General features: G+C 41.6%; 2 protein-coding genes and 1 non-coding gene across 4 annotated transcripts in view; 1 reads left to right on the forward strand and 2 right to left on the reverse strand.

Moving 5' to 3' along the window:
- The window catches only part of HSPA9 (heat shock protein family A (Hsp70) member 9), a 16,058-nt gene extending 4,461 nt beyond the window's left edge, over positions 1 to 11,597 (reverse strand). The window contains exons 1-10 of the mRNA XM_019740337.3: positions 11,409 to 11,597; positions 10,064 to 10,122; positions 9,751 to 9,838; positions 7,998 to 8,179; positions 7,121 to 7,245; positions 6,086 to 6,159; positions 5,903 to 6,009; positions 5,256 to 5,418; positions 4,712 to 4,804; positions 841 to 1,050 (exon numbers count right to left, since the gene is read on the reverse strand). Of these exons, the coding sequence (XP_019595896.1) occupies positions 841 to 1,050; positions 4,712 to 4,804; positions 5,256 to 5,418; positions 5,903 to 6,009; positions 6,086 to 6,159; positions 7,121 to 7,245; positions 7,998 to 8,179; positions 9,751 to 9,838; positions 10,064 to 10,122; positions 11,409 to 11,489 (1,182 nt within the window). The 5' untranslated portion in view covers positions 11,490 to 11,597. The remainder of the gene's footprint in view (positions 1 to 840; positions 1,051 to 4,711; positions 4,805 to 5,255; positions 5,419 to 5,902; positions 6,010 to 6,085; positions 6,160 to 7,120; positions 7,246 to 7,997; positions 8,180 to 9,750; positions 9,839 to 10,063; positions 10,123 to 11,408) is intronic.
- LOC141567362 (small nucleolar RNA SNORD63) lies at positions 401 to 472 on the reverse strand. The gene has a single exon (XR_012489958.1). It is a non-coding gene; the product is annotated as a small nucleolar RNA SNORD63 (small nucleolar RNA).
- Positions 11,598 to 12,058: 461 nt separating the features above from the next.
- The window catches only part of CTNNA1 (catenin alpha 1), a 281,607-nt gene continuing 274,415 nt past the window's right edge, over positions 12,059 to 19,250 (forward strand). For both annotated transcript variants that reach the window (XM_074313590.2, XM_074313589.2), the window contains exon 1: positions 12,059 to 12,158. The gene's annotated coding sequence lies outside the window, so the exon portion shown is untranslated. The remainder of the gene's footprint in view (positions 12,159 to 19,250) is intronic.

The following is a 19,250-nucleotide window of genomic DNA, read 5'->3' on the forward strand; positions in this document are numbered from 1 at the left end:
TGGGAAGAATTTGCGTTGTTTCCCATATAACACATTAAATTGGAAACAGAGGGTGCACAGCAAGGGGACTTAGAAATTGTATAGCTCAAGTTCTTTTCTACATATCAACTAAAAACCAACTTAAAAGAAGTGGTGGTCATTCAGTAATTCAATATTGGTGCTAATGTGGGGATTATTCCCCCCGTTTAACTAATGCTAGGAAAAAGCACTATCTGAATAGCATCTGGGACAATCTGTTAACATAAAGATATCCTCCTGGTTCAAAGCCCCTCTTTTTCTCTCCAGGTTTATTCTGTGCATATTTTCCTAATCCCACGCACTCCAAAGGAAAAATTAAGAAAATATCACAGCCCAACATAATTCTATGAAAGCTGTAACGAGTTGCATCTTCAACAAGTTCTGTGCTCAGTCAGTAGTTTTCCACACACCTGTCTTTTCAGAATGATGTGTTGAATAAAATGCATCACTGCACAATCTTTGTTGAAGAGTCGTGATTAGAAACCCCGAACAGGATGCTGCAAAATTGCCCCCAGAGGCAAGGTTTTAAGCTATCTCTGACCTCAAACTTTCATTTCTAAAAACTCTGCAAGACTTAAGTTTAATATCCTCCCTGTTACCATCCTAAAGATATTTTACCCTTCCCAATCCCTTTTCTTACACCCTTAAATTTAAAAAAGAGGCTGAACTCTTTAGTTAGAGCACAAATTCATCCTCCTTTCAAGGTTACCATGGAAGAAAGGCCACATATTCATATGCTTACACAACATAAACCATTTGACCCAAGTAAACACTATGTGCTGGACCTCTGCTCTCCATGCCAAAAATTCCATGGCTCCATACCTTGGGCATTCTAGTCATGCCACCAACAAGAATTACTTCTCCTATGTCACTCTTGCTGACTTCTGCATCTTGCATGGCTTTCTGGCATGGGGCAATAGTCCTCTTGATTAGCTCAACGACAATCCCCTCAAACTGAGCCCGGGTCAACTTCACATTCAAATGCTTGGGTCCAGAAGCATCCATTGTAAGATATGGCAAGTTGATGTCAGTCTGCAAAGGAAGCAGGGAGACCAGTAGTGGTGAATTTTCTTTATTATTTCAATTAAAATAAGACCACACTCTAGGACAGGAAGACTTTGATTCACAGAGAGGGTCAGACATACTTGTAACAAATAGTCACTAAAGACAGTGACTCTAAGAGTCAATCTCAATATAAAATATTGAATGTCAATTATAATTGAAAAATAAAAAAAAATTAGCTTAAAGAAAAGATTCAACCTTTTTTCTTCTGAAAGGTAAACACTAAAATATCTGTTACTAAACAATGAAGAACAGAGTAGACAAGCAAGAAAAATTCTTGTTCAGGTGATGAAGAAATGTTCTGCCACTAAATATACATTAAGAACCACACTACTGTTTTTTTCCACTAAGTTTTAAAAAATTCCACATACATGGAAAAAAAATCCCCAAAACATCAAAGGTATGCTCTGAAACAAATAACCTGCCACCAAGCCAGGGCTTTGTAAGTTTCAGGAAGATGGTTAGAAAGCTACAAAAGAAATACTACAGAGAACTACAAGAACTGACTTTACTGCCATCATATCCACAGAAAGCAGTTAATACTGCCACAGTCACACCATGTTACATCCAGTATTTAATAAACCCCAAATCCTCATAAGGCATGGGTTAAGAATAGACTAATAAGGGTCACTGGTTGGCTCAGTTGGTTAGAGCACAGTGCTCGTAACACCAACATGCCGGTTCGATTCCCACACGGGCCAGTAACCTGCGCCCTCCACAACTAGATTGAAAACGACCTGACTTGGAGCTGATGGGTCCTGGAAAAACACATTGTTCCCCGATATTCCCCAATAAAAATTAAAAAAACAAAAAGAAAGAGACTAACAGAACTAACCACTAAACATACTGAAACAGGTGCCCCAGATGTAGACCCTTAGGAATAGAATTACCTTATGCCTCTCCTCCAACTTCACATCAATGCAAGGCCAACAGAGAATAAAGACTGAGGAGAACAACTTTTCTTCAGGTAAGTACCTGAAACACTTACATGCTTAACAAATGGTGAAAGTTAACACATCTTCTATAGAAATAGTGATAGTGGGTATTGCTTTAAAGAACACCATTGGCAATTTCCCCCTTTCTTTGCAAAATGTTACTAACCCAAATCAGAAAATAGAATTTAATTATCCAAACCAATGTGATCCCATAAAATTTTGACAATGGCAATGTTCTACATTCGTGCTGTTCAACTCAACAGCCACGAGCCATGTATGGCGGAGCACCTGAAGAGGCTAATACAACTGAGAACAGTTCTAAAATTTTACCTAATTTTTTTAAAAAAAGATTTTATTGGGGAAGGGGAACAGGACTTTATTGGGACAGTGTGTATTTCCAGGACTTTATTGGGGAACAGTGTGTTCTTCCCAGGACCCATCAGCTCCAAGTCAAGTTGTCCTTTCAATCTTAGTTGTGGAGGGCACAGCCCACCATCACTTGCGGTACTCGAACCCACAACCTTATGGTTGAGAGGACGCGCTCCAACGCTCCAACCGAGCCATCCGACCGCCCATAAAACTTTACTTGTCAATACCCACATGTGGCTACTGTATTAGTGCAGTTCTATATGCTGTAAGTTAGTAACAACTCCAGGGCACAACCCTCTAAAACCAGCTCATCAGCTTTGTCCCTCAGGTCTCTCTAACTAAATATCTCTCACCCTCACACTCTACTCCAAGGCCTCTCTCACCAGCTGGTGCGCTGCAACACCCTCCCAACCACAGCCACTGAGGCGGCCCTCTGCCACAGAATCCCTCCCCACCAAAACCAAATCTGCACTCCACCTCAGCCAGAGTGCTTTTCATAAACCCAAATCTGACCATGTTACTGCCCCCAACGTCAAGTGTTCGTGGTTTATACTTATTCATCTCAGGACAGACACCAATCACCCATCTATAAAGCCTCTAGCCTCATATTCCATGCTGCCCCCACCCCCGCGCTGGTCTGCACTTCAGCCACACTGGCCCTTTCTCAGATCTTTACCCCAAGGGCTCATATTTAATTGAGCCTTTATCTCTTCCTGATTAATTCATCTTTCAGAAGTTCCCCTTCTTATGTCAAACACCTCTGTCAACTGTCAGGTTCCTCTATTATAATTATAAATCTAACCATGCCTTTCTACCACGTTAATAGCTTACATTTTTAGTAGTTACTATTTATTACACATAGCTTAAGCATGCTACATATCTATATTAGGAATCCTGGCAACTCTAGGGGGGGAAAGTAGCACTATTATCTCCTCATCTTAGTTATAGATAAGACAAAAACGTTAAGTAATTTAGTCAAGGTCACACAGCTAGTAAGGAAATAGGACTTGAATCCTAGAAGTCTTGCCCGCAGAACCTCTTTTAACCTCTACATTACTTCTCATTTCACATTTAATATGATGTTCTAAATAATGTCCACCTCCCCAAACAAAACTGTCAACTCCATGAGGGTCGTGTTTCTAGGAGTTTATACTACAGATTTACAATCACACATGCACAATGTACAAGGATGCTCAATACACCTTGCTGTAATAGCAAAATGCTGGAAAACTACCCAAATGCCTAGCATTAGATTACAGCAGGTCTTTGAGTAACGTTTTTTTGTTGTTGTTGTTCTAACGTTTTAATATCGATCACACGCCACAGGAACTTAATTTTTGTTTATATCAATTAGCCTGTGGTAAAATTGGTTTTCTTATACATCATTTCACTTAGTCGTAGAACCTATCAACCACATTAAGTGAGGACTTAACTATACAGCCATACTAAAACCACTAACCTCTCCCTCCAAAAACTGTCAGATCCCTGGGAAGACTTACAAGCTAGTCTCTGGCAATGTCACAATATTTCTACCGTAACCCTACCCATCATGTAGCAAAGTTCTGCCACGCTCTATGACAGCATGGAAGAGCAACACCATCAACATCATGGATGACTTTGTACGACTTGGGTCACTCCTCATTATTACTAAAAATCCAGGTTTGATGGAAGTTAATACCTCTTCCCTTCCCAGTGGGTCATCAAACAAACAACCAGTCAGGTGCCCCGGTTCCCTGCTGCCACCGAGAACCTGGAACTAGATCTCCTGCTTTCCATCTTGTTGCATCTCTGACCTGGGCCTAACATGCTTTCTACAATTCTGTTTAGTGGTTTAAGGCATAGTGAAGCTTCACTTCTCAGAAGTGGAGCAGCATACGCTGACACCTTAAACAGGTGCTGAGCAAATCTGATACCCACAGAAGGGAAAAACTTGCACAGGTGTATAAACCCGCCTTCAGCCAGGTTTCATAACTCATTTTCTAGATTGGTGACCCAAGTAATTAAATGAGAAATGATTAAGAGTCACACAAAGAGGTGTCATGAGTTAAGTGAAGACAGTAGCAGTTGTGCGAGTCTGTTTACAGGTTAGCAATTCTAATTTTGCACACTGCTAGTCTAGATTTTAGCTTCAGTATATATAACCTCTGATTTGGGTGGTTAAGAAATTTCCATAAAAAAATACTACTCTTTTGTTCATGGAAAGATTTTTACCACCAACCAGAAAACTGTAAAAAATTAGACCAACATTAAAGCGATTAGAACCCGCTACTTAAGTCAGCTCAGGCTGAAAAGTCCATCAAGACTGCTGGGATCTGTCCCCGTCTCACCTGCACAGATGAGGAGAGTTCACACTTAGCCTTCTCAGCAGCTTCCCGAACCCTCTGAAGTGCCATGTTGTCTTTGGTCAAATCAACCCCTGTCTACAAAGTGAAGACACACAATACCGGTATTAGTGAGGTAATGATCACATTTACACTGCAGCGGTAAGCTGCAACAACACAAAATAGAGCCTTACCTTTATGAACAAGTATGAATTACTTAAAAATCTGTAGGGAAAAAAAAACACCTATGCTAAAAAAAGCTATCTGTACCTGCAGGGCTGAACTTAGCTCTTTCAAGCTGTAGGATTCTAGCTCAAAAAAGGAGTTCCAGAATTCCTTTTCCAATATTGTATACAGAATACCATATCCTTCAATCTGTTGTTTATTCCCAATCTAAAGCTCCAGTAACCAGAATAGTTCAGTCCACACATGAAACTGAAGTGCAAATATTTCAGTGCTCTATTCAGCAAAAAATGATAAAGCAAACAGCAATATGAACAAGGAAATTCTCAATATCCTGATGTCTACATATTAGCCATTGGTAACTAACCTCTCTTTTGAACTCCTTCACAATATGTTGTAGCAGGGCCTGGTCAAAGTCTTCCCCACCTAAGAAAGTGTCTCCATTGGTGGACTTCACCTCAAATACTCCTTTCTGAATTTCCAAGATAGAAATATCAAAAGTTCCACCACCTAAATCATATACAGCAATGCTAGAAAGAAAAAAGAAAGCCTTAAGGAACAAAACCTATTTCAACAACCAAATGAACATAAACTTGGCCAAGTCCCCCAAGGTGTAATTATTATTAAATTTGATAACTGCCCAAGTAACATCTGTGTTAACACGTGGCCCTAACAGCTACACATAAAATATACATACAGTTGAAATGAAATAAATTCACTTAAAAGCAAAATTGACAGTATTCAACCACTCTTTTGGATAAAATACTTGCCGACATACATATCAAAGGGGGAAAAAATGAACATGGACCAGTACTTATGGAAAAAAAAAGTAAATAAAGGAATGGTTTTGAAATGAATGAAAAACACAGACCATACAGCCTTGAAGAAAGTCAAGGTGGTATATTTTTAGTCTAAGTACAAGGCTCGATCACTAAGAAATAAAGATGACTTAGGATAAGTCTCGCGGTTCCATGAACTTAGTCTCACAAATCTAGGTGTTTACTGCAGACTTACACTTTGTCTTCCGATTTGTCTAGACCATAGGCCAGAGCAGCAGCCGTGGGTTCATTAATCACTCGAAGCACATTTAGTCCAGCTATCTGGCCAGCATCCTTCGTGGCCTGAAGAAAAAGAAAAGGCATTTTCCACTGTTGTGTCCCAAGTACCATTAATTTCTAAATAAAAGTGCTAACTCACCTGTCTTTGAGAGTCATTGAAATAAGCTGGGACTGTGATCACAGCATTTTTTGCTGTATGCCCCAAGTAATTTTCTGGAAAAGAATCAAAGAATGAATTCAATTGTGAGATTCTGTCAGATGGAATAGGTCACAGAATCACTAATGCAGCCTAAAAACCTGTGTCATCCTCTTGGAGCCACAAAGAGCATTCATCTGTTTTTCAGCATGTGACCTACCTAACATGTAGAGACCTTGTAGGAAAACACTCCAACTAAAGACTGATTGAAAACCCAAGATCTGGGTCAGCCCAGTGGCTCACGTGGTTGGAGGGCCATGCTCCTAACGCTGAGGGTCGCCAGTTCAATTCCCACGTGGGCCAGTGAGCTGCGCCCTCTACAGCTAAGATTATGAAAAACAGCTCTCCCTGGAGCTGGGCGACTGCCAGCTACTGTGTGCTACCGCCAGCTGCTGTGTGCTACCGTGTGCTACTGTGAGCAGACTATGAGCGGCCGGTGGCCATTGTGAGCAACCAGCGAGAGCTGTAGTGACCAACGACCGACTGCCTCAGCCGGGTAAGCACAAGCCTTATAATACCATCATGGGCCAGGGAGCTGTGTCCTACACAACTAGACTGAGAAAAACAACAGCTTGAACCAGAGTGGGGTGGAAAAAGGGGGGGAAACCCCCAAGATCTCACCTTTAATATTTTAGTGAAGATTCACCAGTGACTTAAAACAGCCACTAGTTTCTTCAAATGGGAAGTTCTAAGTTTTACCTAACAGAGACAAAAGCTTAATGTGTAATCTTTTGGCTTTCAATACTCTAATCCCCTATACTAGAAAAAAAGAAACGAGAAAGTCACCATTAGGAAAACTTGGAAGATAAATTCAATCTGCAAGGAAAACACAAAGAGTAACAAATTTTTGCCATTCCTAGGATTTCTATATAAAAGCCATCACAGGCTCAACCAAGGGACGGACACTGGGGTATGAAAGCTAGTAATCTGAGAAATCACCAGTTCTTGGAACTTTCCTAGATGTGAACTAAACCTCACCTGCAGTCTCTTTCATCTTCATCAACACAAACGCGCCAATCTGACTTGGAGAATAGAGTTTTCCATGAGCTTCAACCCAGGCATCGCCATTGGAGGCACGGACAATTTTAAAGGGAACATTTTTGCTGCAAGACACAAAAATTGTATGTGAAAAAACATGCCAGTACAACCTACCACGACGAGGTTACCATACATCATGAATGTCCACCCTCCATTCCCAGAGATCCACGGCCAATGACAACTTCAGAAATTCATTTAATGAAAACCTTTAGAAAATAATCATTAACATGTAAAAACATCCTGATGAAACCTCAATATTATTTACTTCCCACCAAAAAAAGATCTATGCAGCTGCTTTGGGAAACGATTAGTTACCATTTGACCCAGCAATTCCATTAATAGGTATCTAACCAAGAGAAATGAAAACATGTCCACACATAAACCTGTATGCAGGTGTTCATGGCAGCACTATTTATAATAGCTAAAAAAGTGGAAACCCAAAAACCTATTAAATAACATGGATCAACAAAATGTAGTATATATCCACAGAACAGAGTATTATTTGGCTAGAAAAAGGAATGAAGTACAGATACATGCTGCAGCATGGAAGAACCTTGGTGGAACCTATGCCATTATCTCCCTTATGAGTTTAACACCAATTTACATGGTCCAGGAATGACAAGCCAAATCTTCACATACCGTGTCTATACACAGCAAAGATCTAATCTATGGAGGCAACAGTGAATTTTTTTGAAGATATCCTTTTGGCAGGGGCAGGGCTTCCCCCCCAGTGACATGTAAAATTACTAAGTAAAGTGCTACAGGGATCCTGCCGAAAAGATTCTTTGCAAGTAACTACACTTTTGCTATTACTCACATGTCTTTCTGGACTTCAGGGTCATCATATCGCCGGCCCATGAGACGCTTGGTGGCATAGAATGTGTTGTTTGGGTTGGTGACAGCCTGTCGCTTGGCTGGCATGCCAACAAGTCGCTCACCATCTGTTGTAAAGGCCACAACTGAAGGGGTGGTTCTGGCACCTTCGGCATTCTCTAGCACCTAAAACTCCCAAAGCAAGACAGAGAATGAGGTTCCAGTCACCACCAGTGTCTTTATATCAATCATTTAAGACAAAACAGGTGCCAAATCACAAAACAAATGCTCAAGAATAGTACTAACTGGCACACTTTTCTGCTCTGTAAATACTGATACAGTAAGTACTTTCTGTTGGAGTTAGACGTTTAAAATATATTTAGTGGTTTACTTTGAAACAACGTATAACTAAAAACAGAAAAAACTGGATACATGTAAACCAGATCTTTCATAGTCAATTAGAGACAAGGTAATCGTTTCTTCCACACAGAAAATTAAATCTACTTCTCATTTTTTTGTAATGGCTGAAAGTTTCAAGAAAAAAAAAAATTTGCCAAGAAGCAGTTCAAGAATATCAAGTGCTCTAAATCTTAAGAATACAGTGGGAATAAACGTTTCATGTTTCATGAAAAGAGTAAGGCGTGGTAAAGGGCTTGGGAAACTGGGTGAAAAAGGTGAAGGGATTAAGAAATACAAATTGGGGCGGACGGGTGGCTCAGTTGGTTAGAGCACGAGCTCTGGGCAATAGTTGATTCCCACATGGGCCAGCGAGCTGCGCCCTCTGCGACTAGAATGAAGTCAACGAGCTGCCGCTTAGCTCCCGGGTGGCCAGATGGCTCAGTTGGTTGGAGCGCGTGCTCTCAACCACAAGGTTGCTGGTTCGACTCCTTGACTCCCACAAGGGATGGTGGGCTGCGCCCCCTGCAACTAACAATGGCAACTGGAGCAGAGCTGCGCCTTTCACAACTAAGATTGAAAGGACAACAACTTGACTTGGAAAAGTCCTGGAAGTACACACTGTTCCCCAATGAAGTCCTGTTCCCCTTCCCCAATAAAATCTTTAAAAAGAAACAAAAACACAAATTGGTAATTATAAAATAGTCACAGGCATGTAAAGTACAGCATAGAGAATATAGTCAATACTGCTGCAATAACTATGTATAGTGCCAGGTGGGTACTAGATTAATCAGAGGGATCACTGTCGGGGGGATTCATTGCATAACTTATATAAATATTTAACGACTATCCTGTACACCTGAAACTAATGTAAAATAATACTGAATGACAACTGTTACTGAAAAAAAAACAACAAAAAAAGAAAGGGAGGCTTTTGAAGAATAGCCTTTACCACAGCAGGAAGCTCCTAAGAACATGCTTTACTTAGCTTAGGATGCAGCCCATGTGTTATATGGGGCTCCACTCGTTTCTCAACTGTTCCTGTACCTCCAACCTTGGTTCAATTGACTTATAAGAACGCAGGATTCTAATTACAGAGTTATCAATAGTGCAAGCCATCCCAATGGATCCTAATGGTAACTTAGTCATCTTACCTCTATACCATGAGAACACACTTAAATCCCGGGAAGTCAAATCCATTTAATTAGCACCATGCAATTAAGCACAAAGGTTCATCTCATAAGAGTCTTAAGAATGTAAAAGCAGCTTTTCAAATGTCCCTTATTTAAGCCAAAGGACAAAGAATTTCAGATTGGATAGTAGCTACCATGACATGATCCAGAGCTTCCAATCATGCTCACCTTTGCTTGTTTACCTTCCATAACTGCCACACAGGAGTTGGTAGTACCCAAATCAATACCAACAACTGCTCCCTTGATTGCTTCTGATCTGTAAGACATTTAAAACAATGCCATCAGTTATCACCTTAATAGTGGTCTTCAACATGCTGCAGGAATACCTAAGAAAATATATGATGTTGTGGGAAGCGGCACAGTACATAATCTATAAATAAATAGATATATCTTTTTTTTGAGTGGAATCATTAATCACAAATTTAGAGACTACTGCGCTGGGGTTTAATATTTCTCTCAAAGGAAATGAAGTTATACTTACGCATAGTCCCGCCTTGAAACAATTCTAAAAGTCTCATGACTAAGGCCATTCCAGCTATCCTAAAAAGGAAAAAAATTGCATCAGCCATCAACTACATATAAAAACTTGAGTTTTTTCCAATTGTACTTCTGAAGGACACATGAAAGTTTGAAACTTGCATTCTACTAAGTGGCTATTGTGTATAAAGTATACTGACACGTTTCTGGTACTGACACAGCAAACAAAAGTAATAGTTTTTCAAGTAAAGCAGATAAAAATGAGTAGATATAAATTTGTCTTGAGTTACATTACAACAGGGTTTCTCAACTTTGGCACTACTGATTTTGAACCAAGTATTTGTTGTAGGGGGCTGTTCTGTGCATGGTAGGATGTTTAGCAGCCTCTCAGGTCTCTATCTCTAGAAGCCAGTAGTGTGGTTCCCTAAATTCTAACACCAAAATTATCTCCAGAAATTACCAAATATCCCTTGGGGAGGCAAAACTACCCCTGGTTGACAATCATTGCATTAGAAACTACTACTCAGACAGGTCTCAATTTGTTAGGAGTAGCATACACCTAAGCCCTATGTGTGTACTGCAGGTACAGATTTAATTTAGAGACATTTCCCCAACCAACTGCTTTAAAAGAACTAGGAAGGTCTAGAAAAAAATTTTTTTTCAGTAGTGGCCTCCAACCAGGATCAAAGACCTTTGTTACAATCTAACCTCAGGACACTTCCAGGCCTTTCTTTAACCCCACCTGAATGCAGAGACGAATATTCCAATTCTCCAAAGATGCATGTTTTTGGTCTTACATGATAATGAACAACCACTCCATGGCTTTCTCCTAATTTGCTTACTTCTGAAATAACTGAAAAGGACAATCTTACATCAAAGATTCTGGGTATAAGCGAAAAACTGTATCTTAATTTTTATTGTTAAGGTGCTTTCTTCTGTCATCTCAACATAGCAACGGCGTCCTTGTACACACTGTTTTACAGAGGGGAACAACAGTCGTCCCTGCGACTTGTAGGTGAAAATAAAAACTAGAATAGTGGTTTCCTTCCAACTAGAATTGCGTCCCTCGCCCCCAGGGCCAAACATGTCCTATCTACCACAGATCGGACTATCACGACCACTATTCGTTACTTCGTGGAATAAGACTACGATCGCGAGGGGTGTGACTCAGCAGGGCCCGAGACACGGAGGGAAACCCTGAAGTAGGCCTTAACTAGCAGCGCTCATTACTGAAGGTCCGTTATCTTCTCTCCTGATCTCTCCCAGAGGATTCTGATCCTGAAGGAAACGCCTGCTGCACCGAGGCCCAAGGCCATCAGCGCCTCGGTGAAGGCCCGGCAGTTACTTACCTGGTGGCGGGCGACCGTGGGGCCCCGAGAGGCTGCAGCTCCGATAAGACGGGCTGCCGCGGCCCGGCTGGCGCTTATCATGACGGCTTGGTGGTGGAAGTGCTAGGCAGCAACCAGGAGCTCGGACAACCAGGAGCTGCGCTGCGCGGTGGTGTAAACTCTTCTGGAAACCTCCAACCACGTGGGGTGGGGGGCGGGGGTGGATAGCTGCGGCCTGGAGGCCCGCTCTTCCGCTAAGGTGCTACCTGCACTGCCTGACCAGAGACTATCTGACCGCCGCTTCCGGAGTCAGGATGTATGGCTAATACGCTCCGCAACATGGTGGTTGGGAAAAGTTTATCCTTTCCTTCTGGCTGCGACAGATCTGGGCTCAGTGAGAGGCGAGGGGGCTAAGAGAGGTATAAAGGCAATACCTTGGACAGCCCCGGTCCTCGGCGGCAGCAAAGACTCAAGGTCACACGGGAGAAATTGCGAAACGATTACAGTCTCCTTGCGTCAGTTGCGTGAGAGGAGGGGCCTCTTGCGCCTGCGCACCAGGCGTCCTGCTATGCGCCTGGAGCGCATGTGCTCAGGGAATGGCGGAAAACGGGGGTGGAGTCTAACTACAGCGCTCATTGGATGCCCCAGCGCACGTGAGCTTGGAGCGTAGCCGGGAGCGAGCTCGGGCGCGTGCACCCTCCTCAGTCGTTGACGTTTACCCTGCTGCTGCTCCGCGTGGGTAACGCATCTTGTACTGGAACTTTGTTCAGTGTAAGCCTCAGGTTCAGAACCTTTGTTGTTCGGCGCCGTGCTTCGTTCGTTTTTCGGCTGCCTGTTGCTATTGCAGTAAGTTGAAATACAGCTGATAATGCAGACGTTAGACAAAGTCATGCTGTGTTTTACCACAGGTATCGCTACCGTAGCAGTCTTTCGTTCACACCCAACATAGAGTTGCATTAGGCTAATTATCGTGAAAAGAGAAAAAATACTCGAGCTTAGGCTCTTCCCCGACCGGCGGTGCTGGGCCTCACTGAGGCTCCGCAGACCCATCTGAAACCTTGTAATGGTCTCTCGAGACAGGCTATGGTTTCTGTAACAAGATGGCCACTGCGCTGTGACTAGTTTCAGATTTTTAAGAAAAAGAATTCAGTGATTCACCAAATATGTACTGAAGTGGCCACCATGTGTTAGACACTGTTCCACGTGGTGGGGACAAAATTGAAAACAAAACGTTGAATTTACTGATAACGGTGAGAGATTGGGCTTGATTTTGGAAATGAAGCAATTTGTCCTTCAAGCCTTAAAGTCCCATTTCAAAAGAAAGATACTCCACTATTAAGTATCACCACTGTGTGAGGAATTGTGGAGGAAATGTCGGAAAGTTTGGGAGGGAAAGAAGATAACTGAGGAGTTCACGTTGTAAGGGGGATGAAAGTGGGAGTAAGAAACAAGTCAAGCATAACACTGACATAGGTTATAGACTTTTTTTAGATTTTAGATTATACAGATTCTATAAAAAAGAAAATGCCCCCACACACACACACTCTTAAGTGTTAGCTCTTGTTATACTATCCTCCGTATTCTACTTAACACTCATTTCTCGTTTTTTTTTAATTCCCTCAGAGGTAGACTTTCCTGAGGTTATCAAAATTAGTGATCCCTATTTGTAGAGACTAATATTCTAAAACAATATACTGATTCAAAAGAACATAGAGAGGAATGACAAATAATATTAAACATTGAAGCAAAATTGGAATTGAAAACTTTACATCCTTATGTTGTATATGACAGGGAGGGAGGAGGGCAAGTGGAATAATTGGAGTAATTGCATTCTCATCACTTCCCTCTTTCAAATGGTTCTCTTAAGAGTTTGTTTTGTTTCGTTTTTTCTTTTTGTTGCACACCTTTAAAAGCCACAAAGTGTTAATCAAAAGAATCCTGGAATGAAATGGTGTTAGCTAATGGGTGTCTGAGACCACAATTCTGTGGGTACATGTATGATTGAAGTTCCTGGTTTCCCCAAGAGCCTAGCAAATTCTCTCCATGACCACAAAGGGGATGTGGTTGCCCTAGATATTAAAAGCAGAAGCCTAAGAATGGGGCTGTCTTATATTTGCCAGTGTCAAAGGCAGGCTTCCGGACTGCTTTGCAGACTAACATGGCCTACAGCCTGAAGGCTTGAAGAAATAAACCTGAATCTAAAAAGAAATAGGATAGAAATGAATTAGAACAGAGGGTAAGATCCACAGCTAGGTGGCATAATTCTTCACTATAGAGTACAGTACTGTATTTCATTTCTCTGTTGTCATCTCACTGTTACACTGGAAAGTGAAAGGAGCTGGCACATAATTTGCATGTGGGAAAATGTTTACCAGACAAAATAGGTGGCTGTCCAATACCTGTGCATACTGTATTTGAAATTGTATTCTAATTGGCATGATTTTTATTTTAGCATATTTGAAGACAGGAAACTAGTTTCAGTTTTTAAGTATTTAACTCCCAGCCATTAATATGAATTGTTATTAGGTAGTAACCACTAATATTTGTTACGTGTTTACTTAATTGCCACATATTGCCCTAAACACATTATCTAATGGAACGGTCACAACAATGGTCTCAAATAAATACTACTGACGTTCCCATTTTGCAGATGTAGAAACTGAGGCTTAGGAAGGTTAAGTGTGCTATATAGGTCACATAATTAAATGATAAAGCCAGAATTTGAAGCCAGACTGTATGACTCCAGAACCTGTACTGCTAACCACTAGGCCCTGCAGCCTCATAACCAAACTGGGTCTGATCTTTTACCTACACATACATAGAGGATGAGTTTTGTAATACTGGCCTGACCCATTATTAACAATAGTTATTTTAGGCAATGGAATAAAAGAAATATCTTTTAAATTTTTAAGTAGTTTAGGTTCCAGGACAACTATAAAGAAAGTTCAACCTGTAATACAACTCATAGGATCAAGTTTGTATTTTTAGAGCAAAATCTCTTTAAACTGGTGACTCAGACGATGTTTTATTCAATCTCACCAAAGATGGATATCATGCTGTGTCACCTTCTCTCTTCATGAAATAAAAATGTGGCATATTGCAGGGATTTGTCACTTTTGTTCTCCTTGGAATTTCTCAAGTACCTGTAGCAGACTTCAGGAGACAGTTCCCACTTTTCCGTTTTGGCATTAGCTATACTATATTGGAGTACATTACACAGTATTACTCCGTTCAAGCCTGATTCAACAGAGCTTGCCTCAGTGAAGCGTAGGAAGTATTATGTCAGGTGATGTCTCTGTCCCCAGAAGTGGTGAAATTTATCAGGTTTCATTTTATACTGAATGTCTGGTAACCCCACAACCTGCCCTCCTTCTGATAGGAGAAAAAAGAAATAGAGGGTGACCCTGAAAGAGGTGAAGCAGCAATAAATCAAAATAAAATGTCACTTTAATTAGGTAGAACATTTACATCCCAGTGATAATGTAATCTCATTGCGCAGGGTAAAAATCAGGCAGTTAGCCTCACTCTGGATTTTCATTCAGGATTGGAAAATAGTTGGCTATTGGATAGGTCAAGGACTTGTGTACGAAGGTTCTATTTGGGTAGGTGGTAAGGCCGAAAAGCAGAGATTGGCTCTGCATGAAGAGCCATTTAATAGTTAATTCTTTTTTTTTTTTTTTTTTAGTTTCAGGTATACAAAGCAACATAATAGACATTTAAACCCTTCAGAAAGTGATAACCCACCCCTCAAGCTACTACCCCTCTGACATCTTATGTAGCTGTTACAATACCGTCAACTATCTTCCCTATGTTGTACTCCACATCCAGTGACTATATATACCTACATATTTAGTTATAGTTGACAGTCAATATTATTCTGCTTCAGCTTCAGGTGTATAGCACGTTGGTCAGGCGTCTGCACCTGACGTGATCCCCCTGATAAGTCCAGTGCCCATCTGGCACCTTACATGATCTTTACAACATTGTTGATTATATTCCCCATACTGTATTAACTACCAATTTGTATTTCTTAATGCCTTCACCTTTTTCACTCTCACCCCAACCCCATTCCATCTATTACCCTGATAGATCTAGTACCTATCTGGCACCATACCTAGTTATTACAATATTATTGACTATATTCCTTATACTATACCCTACATCCCCATGACTACTGTGTTAACAACCAATTTGTACTTCTTAATCCCTTCCCGTTCCACCTGTCCTTAACCTCCCTCCCATCTTAAAGAAGTCCCTCTAAGATTCCTTGTAATACTGGTTTGGTGGTGATGAACTCCTTTAGCTTTTTCTTGTCTGGGAAGCTCCTTATTTATCCTTCAATTTTAAATGACAGACTTGCTGGGTAGAGCAATCTTGGTTGTATGTCGTTGCTTTTCATCACTTGGCATATTTCCTGCCACTCCCTTCTTACCTGCAAAGTTTCTGTTGAGAAATCAGCTGACAGTAGTATGGGGGCTCCCTTGTAGGTAACTAACTGCTTTTCTCTTGCTGCTTTTAAGATTCTCTCTTTCTATTTAACCTTTGGCGTTTTAGTTATGATGTGTCTCGGTGTAGGCCTCTTTGGGTTCATCTTGTTTGGGACTCTATGTGCTTCCTGGGCTTGAATGTCTATTTCCTTCACCAGGCTAGGGAAGTTTTCTGTCATTATTTCTTCAAATAGGTTTTCAATTCCTTGCTTTCTCTCTTCTCCTTCTGGTACCCCTATAATGCGAATGTTGATATGTTTGATAATGTCCCGGAGGCCCCTTAAACTCTCCTCAATTTTTTGGATTCTTTTTTATTTTTGCTGTTCTGGTTGGGTGTTTTCTACTATTTTATCTTCGACATCACTGGTTGGATCCTCTGCTTCATCTAATCTACTTTTGATTCCCAGTAATATAGTCTTCATTTCCGTTATTGGATCCTTCATTTCTGACTTGTTCTTTTTTATGGTTTTCATCTCCATTTTTATGCTTCCTATCTCTCTGTTGAAGTTCTCTCTGAGATCATTGAGCATTCTTTTTTTTCAAATTAGTTTCATGTGTACCAAACACTGTAATAGTTAGACATTTATCATTTATACCCCTCACAAAGTGATAACCCCCTCTCCCAATCTATTACCCCTCTGACATCGCATACAGCCATTACATTTCCACCGTCTCTATTCCATATGCTGTACTCCACTTCTTGTGAATATATATATATATATATATATATATATATATATATATATATAAAATTGTAGTTGACATTCATTATTATTGAGCTTCAGCTTCAGGTGTACAGTGCTGTGATCAGGCATCTACAGCATCCCTGAAGTGGTCTCCCTAATGAGACAAGAGTCCATTGGGTACCCTACACAATCTTTACAACATTATTGATTATATTCCCCAAAATGACTTTCGTATCCCCATGGCAATCTTGTGGTTACTGATTGTGCTTTCTAATCCCCTCACTTTCTCCCTTATCCCCTCTCCCCCTCCCATCTAGCAACCTTCAGTTTTCCCTCTGTGTCTCTGAGACTGTTTCTGATTAGTTCATTCATTTATTCTATTCTTTAGATTCCACATATAAGTGAGAGCATATGGTATTTGTTTTTCTATGTTTGACTTATTTCACTTAGCATAATGTTCTCTAGGTCCATCCTTATTGCAAATGGTAAGATTTCATTCTTCTTTATGGCTGCTTAATACTCCATTGTATAAATGTACCACAGTTTCTTAATCCAGTCGTCTACCAATGGGCATTTCGGTTGTTTCCATGTCCTGGCTATTGTGAATAGTGCATTGAGCATTGTTATAACCAGTGTTTAGAACTCTGCATCTGATAGATTGCTTACCTCTGTTTCACTTAGTTCTTTTTCTGGAGCTTTGTTCTGTTCTTTTATTTGGGACCTGTTTCTTTGTCTCCCCATTTTGGCTGCCTCCCTGTGTTTGTTTCTATGTATTAGGTAGAACTGCTATCTCTTCTGGTCTTAGTAGAATGGCCTTATGTAGTAGGTGTACTGCGGGGTTCAGTGGCGCAGTCTTTCTGGTCACCAGAGCCATGTGCTCCAGGTGTGTCCCGTGTGTGGGTTATGTGTGCCCTCCCATTATAATTGAGCCTTGATTGATAATTGCACATCAGTTGGAGGGACTGAACCTTGTTCTCACTAGTCGTGAGGACTGACCTTAATTACTGTGGAAGATTTGTTGTGCAGGGGCTGATCCTATGGAGCAGGATCTGCCTCAGTAGGACTCTGGTGCCTGCCCAATCCGCCCCTTGGGTATGTTGTACTTGGAGATAGCTGGGTGATGCTCTAGCTCGTTTTGAAGCTGGCCACTTGGGTGTTCCAGCCCCAGGACAAACTTGGAGGGGATCTGCTATAGGTCAAGTTCAGCCATAGCCCGTGCCCCACTCAGGGCCACCCAGTGGGAGCCAGAAAGAAATCTGCAGATGGTTGCCACCTGTGCTGTGCTTGGAAGCACCTTGAGAGGCTAAGCCCTGAGTCAAGGCCAACTGCTGCTAGTGCCAGCTTAAGGCTGCTCAGAGAGAGGCACAGGACATGCTCAAGCTAGATGCTGCTTGCCTGGGTTCCATGAACCTTTGAGAGTCTAGGAAAGTCTGCAGCTTGAGCCAAGGTAGGCACTTTGTACAAAAAAGCCACTGAAAGCAGCCTGGGTGTGCTGAAAAGTTGGGCAGGGCCAGGTCTGGCCACCTGTATTCACACTGGGAAGGGGGAGGACTCAACAAAGAAACAATGGCCTCTGCCAGCTCCCCTGTCCAGGAAAAAGCTGCCTCTCCAGTCCCCGTCCCAAGCCAGAGAACTCAATTCCCCACCATTTGTCTCTCTTGCCTTTTCAGCTGCTGATCCAGGGTTGGAGCTCAGAGCAAGTGATTCCATTCGTGGGTAAATCCACACACAGTCACTTTAAGAGGAACGCCTGTGAGTGCTGCATTCAGTCTCACGCAGTCACAATCTCTACTGGTTTTCACAACCAAAAATTATGGGGCCTTCTCTCCATTGCACTGGAACCCTGGGCTGGAGTGGGGCTGGGATCTCTCGCCCTTCTCGGGATGGGGAGGGACTCCCACAGCCAAAATAGCCCTCCTGATCTTTAATAGTCACACGCGGGTGTGGGACCAGCACGTTCCACGTCTCTGACCTTCCTCCCAGTCTGGAGGTGGCTTCTTCTGCACCTCCTTAGTTAAAAGGCTCAGTTCAGCTTGATTTTAGGCGATTCTCAATAATGGTTGTTTTGTAAATTAGTTATAATTTTGATATGGTTGTGAGAAAAGGTAAACACAGCATTTACCTACTGCATCATCTTGATTGTCTCCTTAGAGATTCTTTATAGTTAATTCTTAAGAATGTAGGAGTCTTGGGGCCGCCAGATGGCTCAGTTGGTTAGAGCGTGAGCTCTGAACAATCAGGGTTGCTGGTTCAATTCCCGCATGGGATGGTGGGCTGCGCCCCCTGCAACAAAAGATTGAAAACGGGGACTGGACTTAGAGCTGAGCTGCGCCCTCCACGACTACATTGAAGGACAACGACTTGGAGCTGATGGGCCCTGGAGAAGCACACTGTCCCCCAATATTCCCCAATAAAAATTAAAAAAAAAAAGAATGTAGGAGTCTTTTCTGAATTTTTTAAAGGGCCAGAATTTTAATTTGTTCTTGATCAGCATGGTATAGTGAAAGGAACTAAGACTTGAGTTCAAATTTGGGTTCTAGAAATGCAGAAAGGACCTTAGGTCGTTTAAAGTCAAGCCTTTTATTTAATAGATGAGGAAGAGAGAGAATAAGTCATTTGCCGTAGGTCACATAGACAGTGTTAGCTTTTGCTCTATAGCCATTTTTATTTTATTTTAAAAACACATTTTG

Source organism: Rhinolophus sinicus, chromosome 5 (genome assembly GCF_057876585.1).
Source record: "Rhinolophus sinicus isolate RSI-liver-muscle chromosome 5, RSI-T2T, whole genome shotgun sequence".
In the NCBI taxonomy this organism is placed as follows: domain Eukaryota; kingdom Metazoa; phylum Chordata; class Mammalia; order Chiroptera; family Rhinolophidae; genus Rhinolophus; species Rhinolophus sinicus.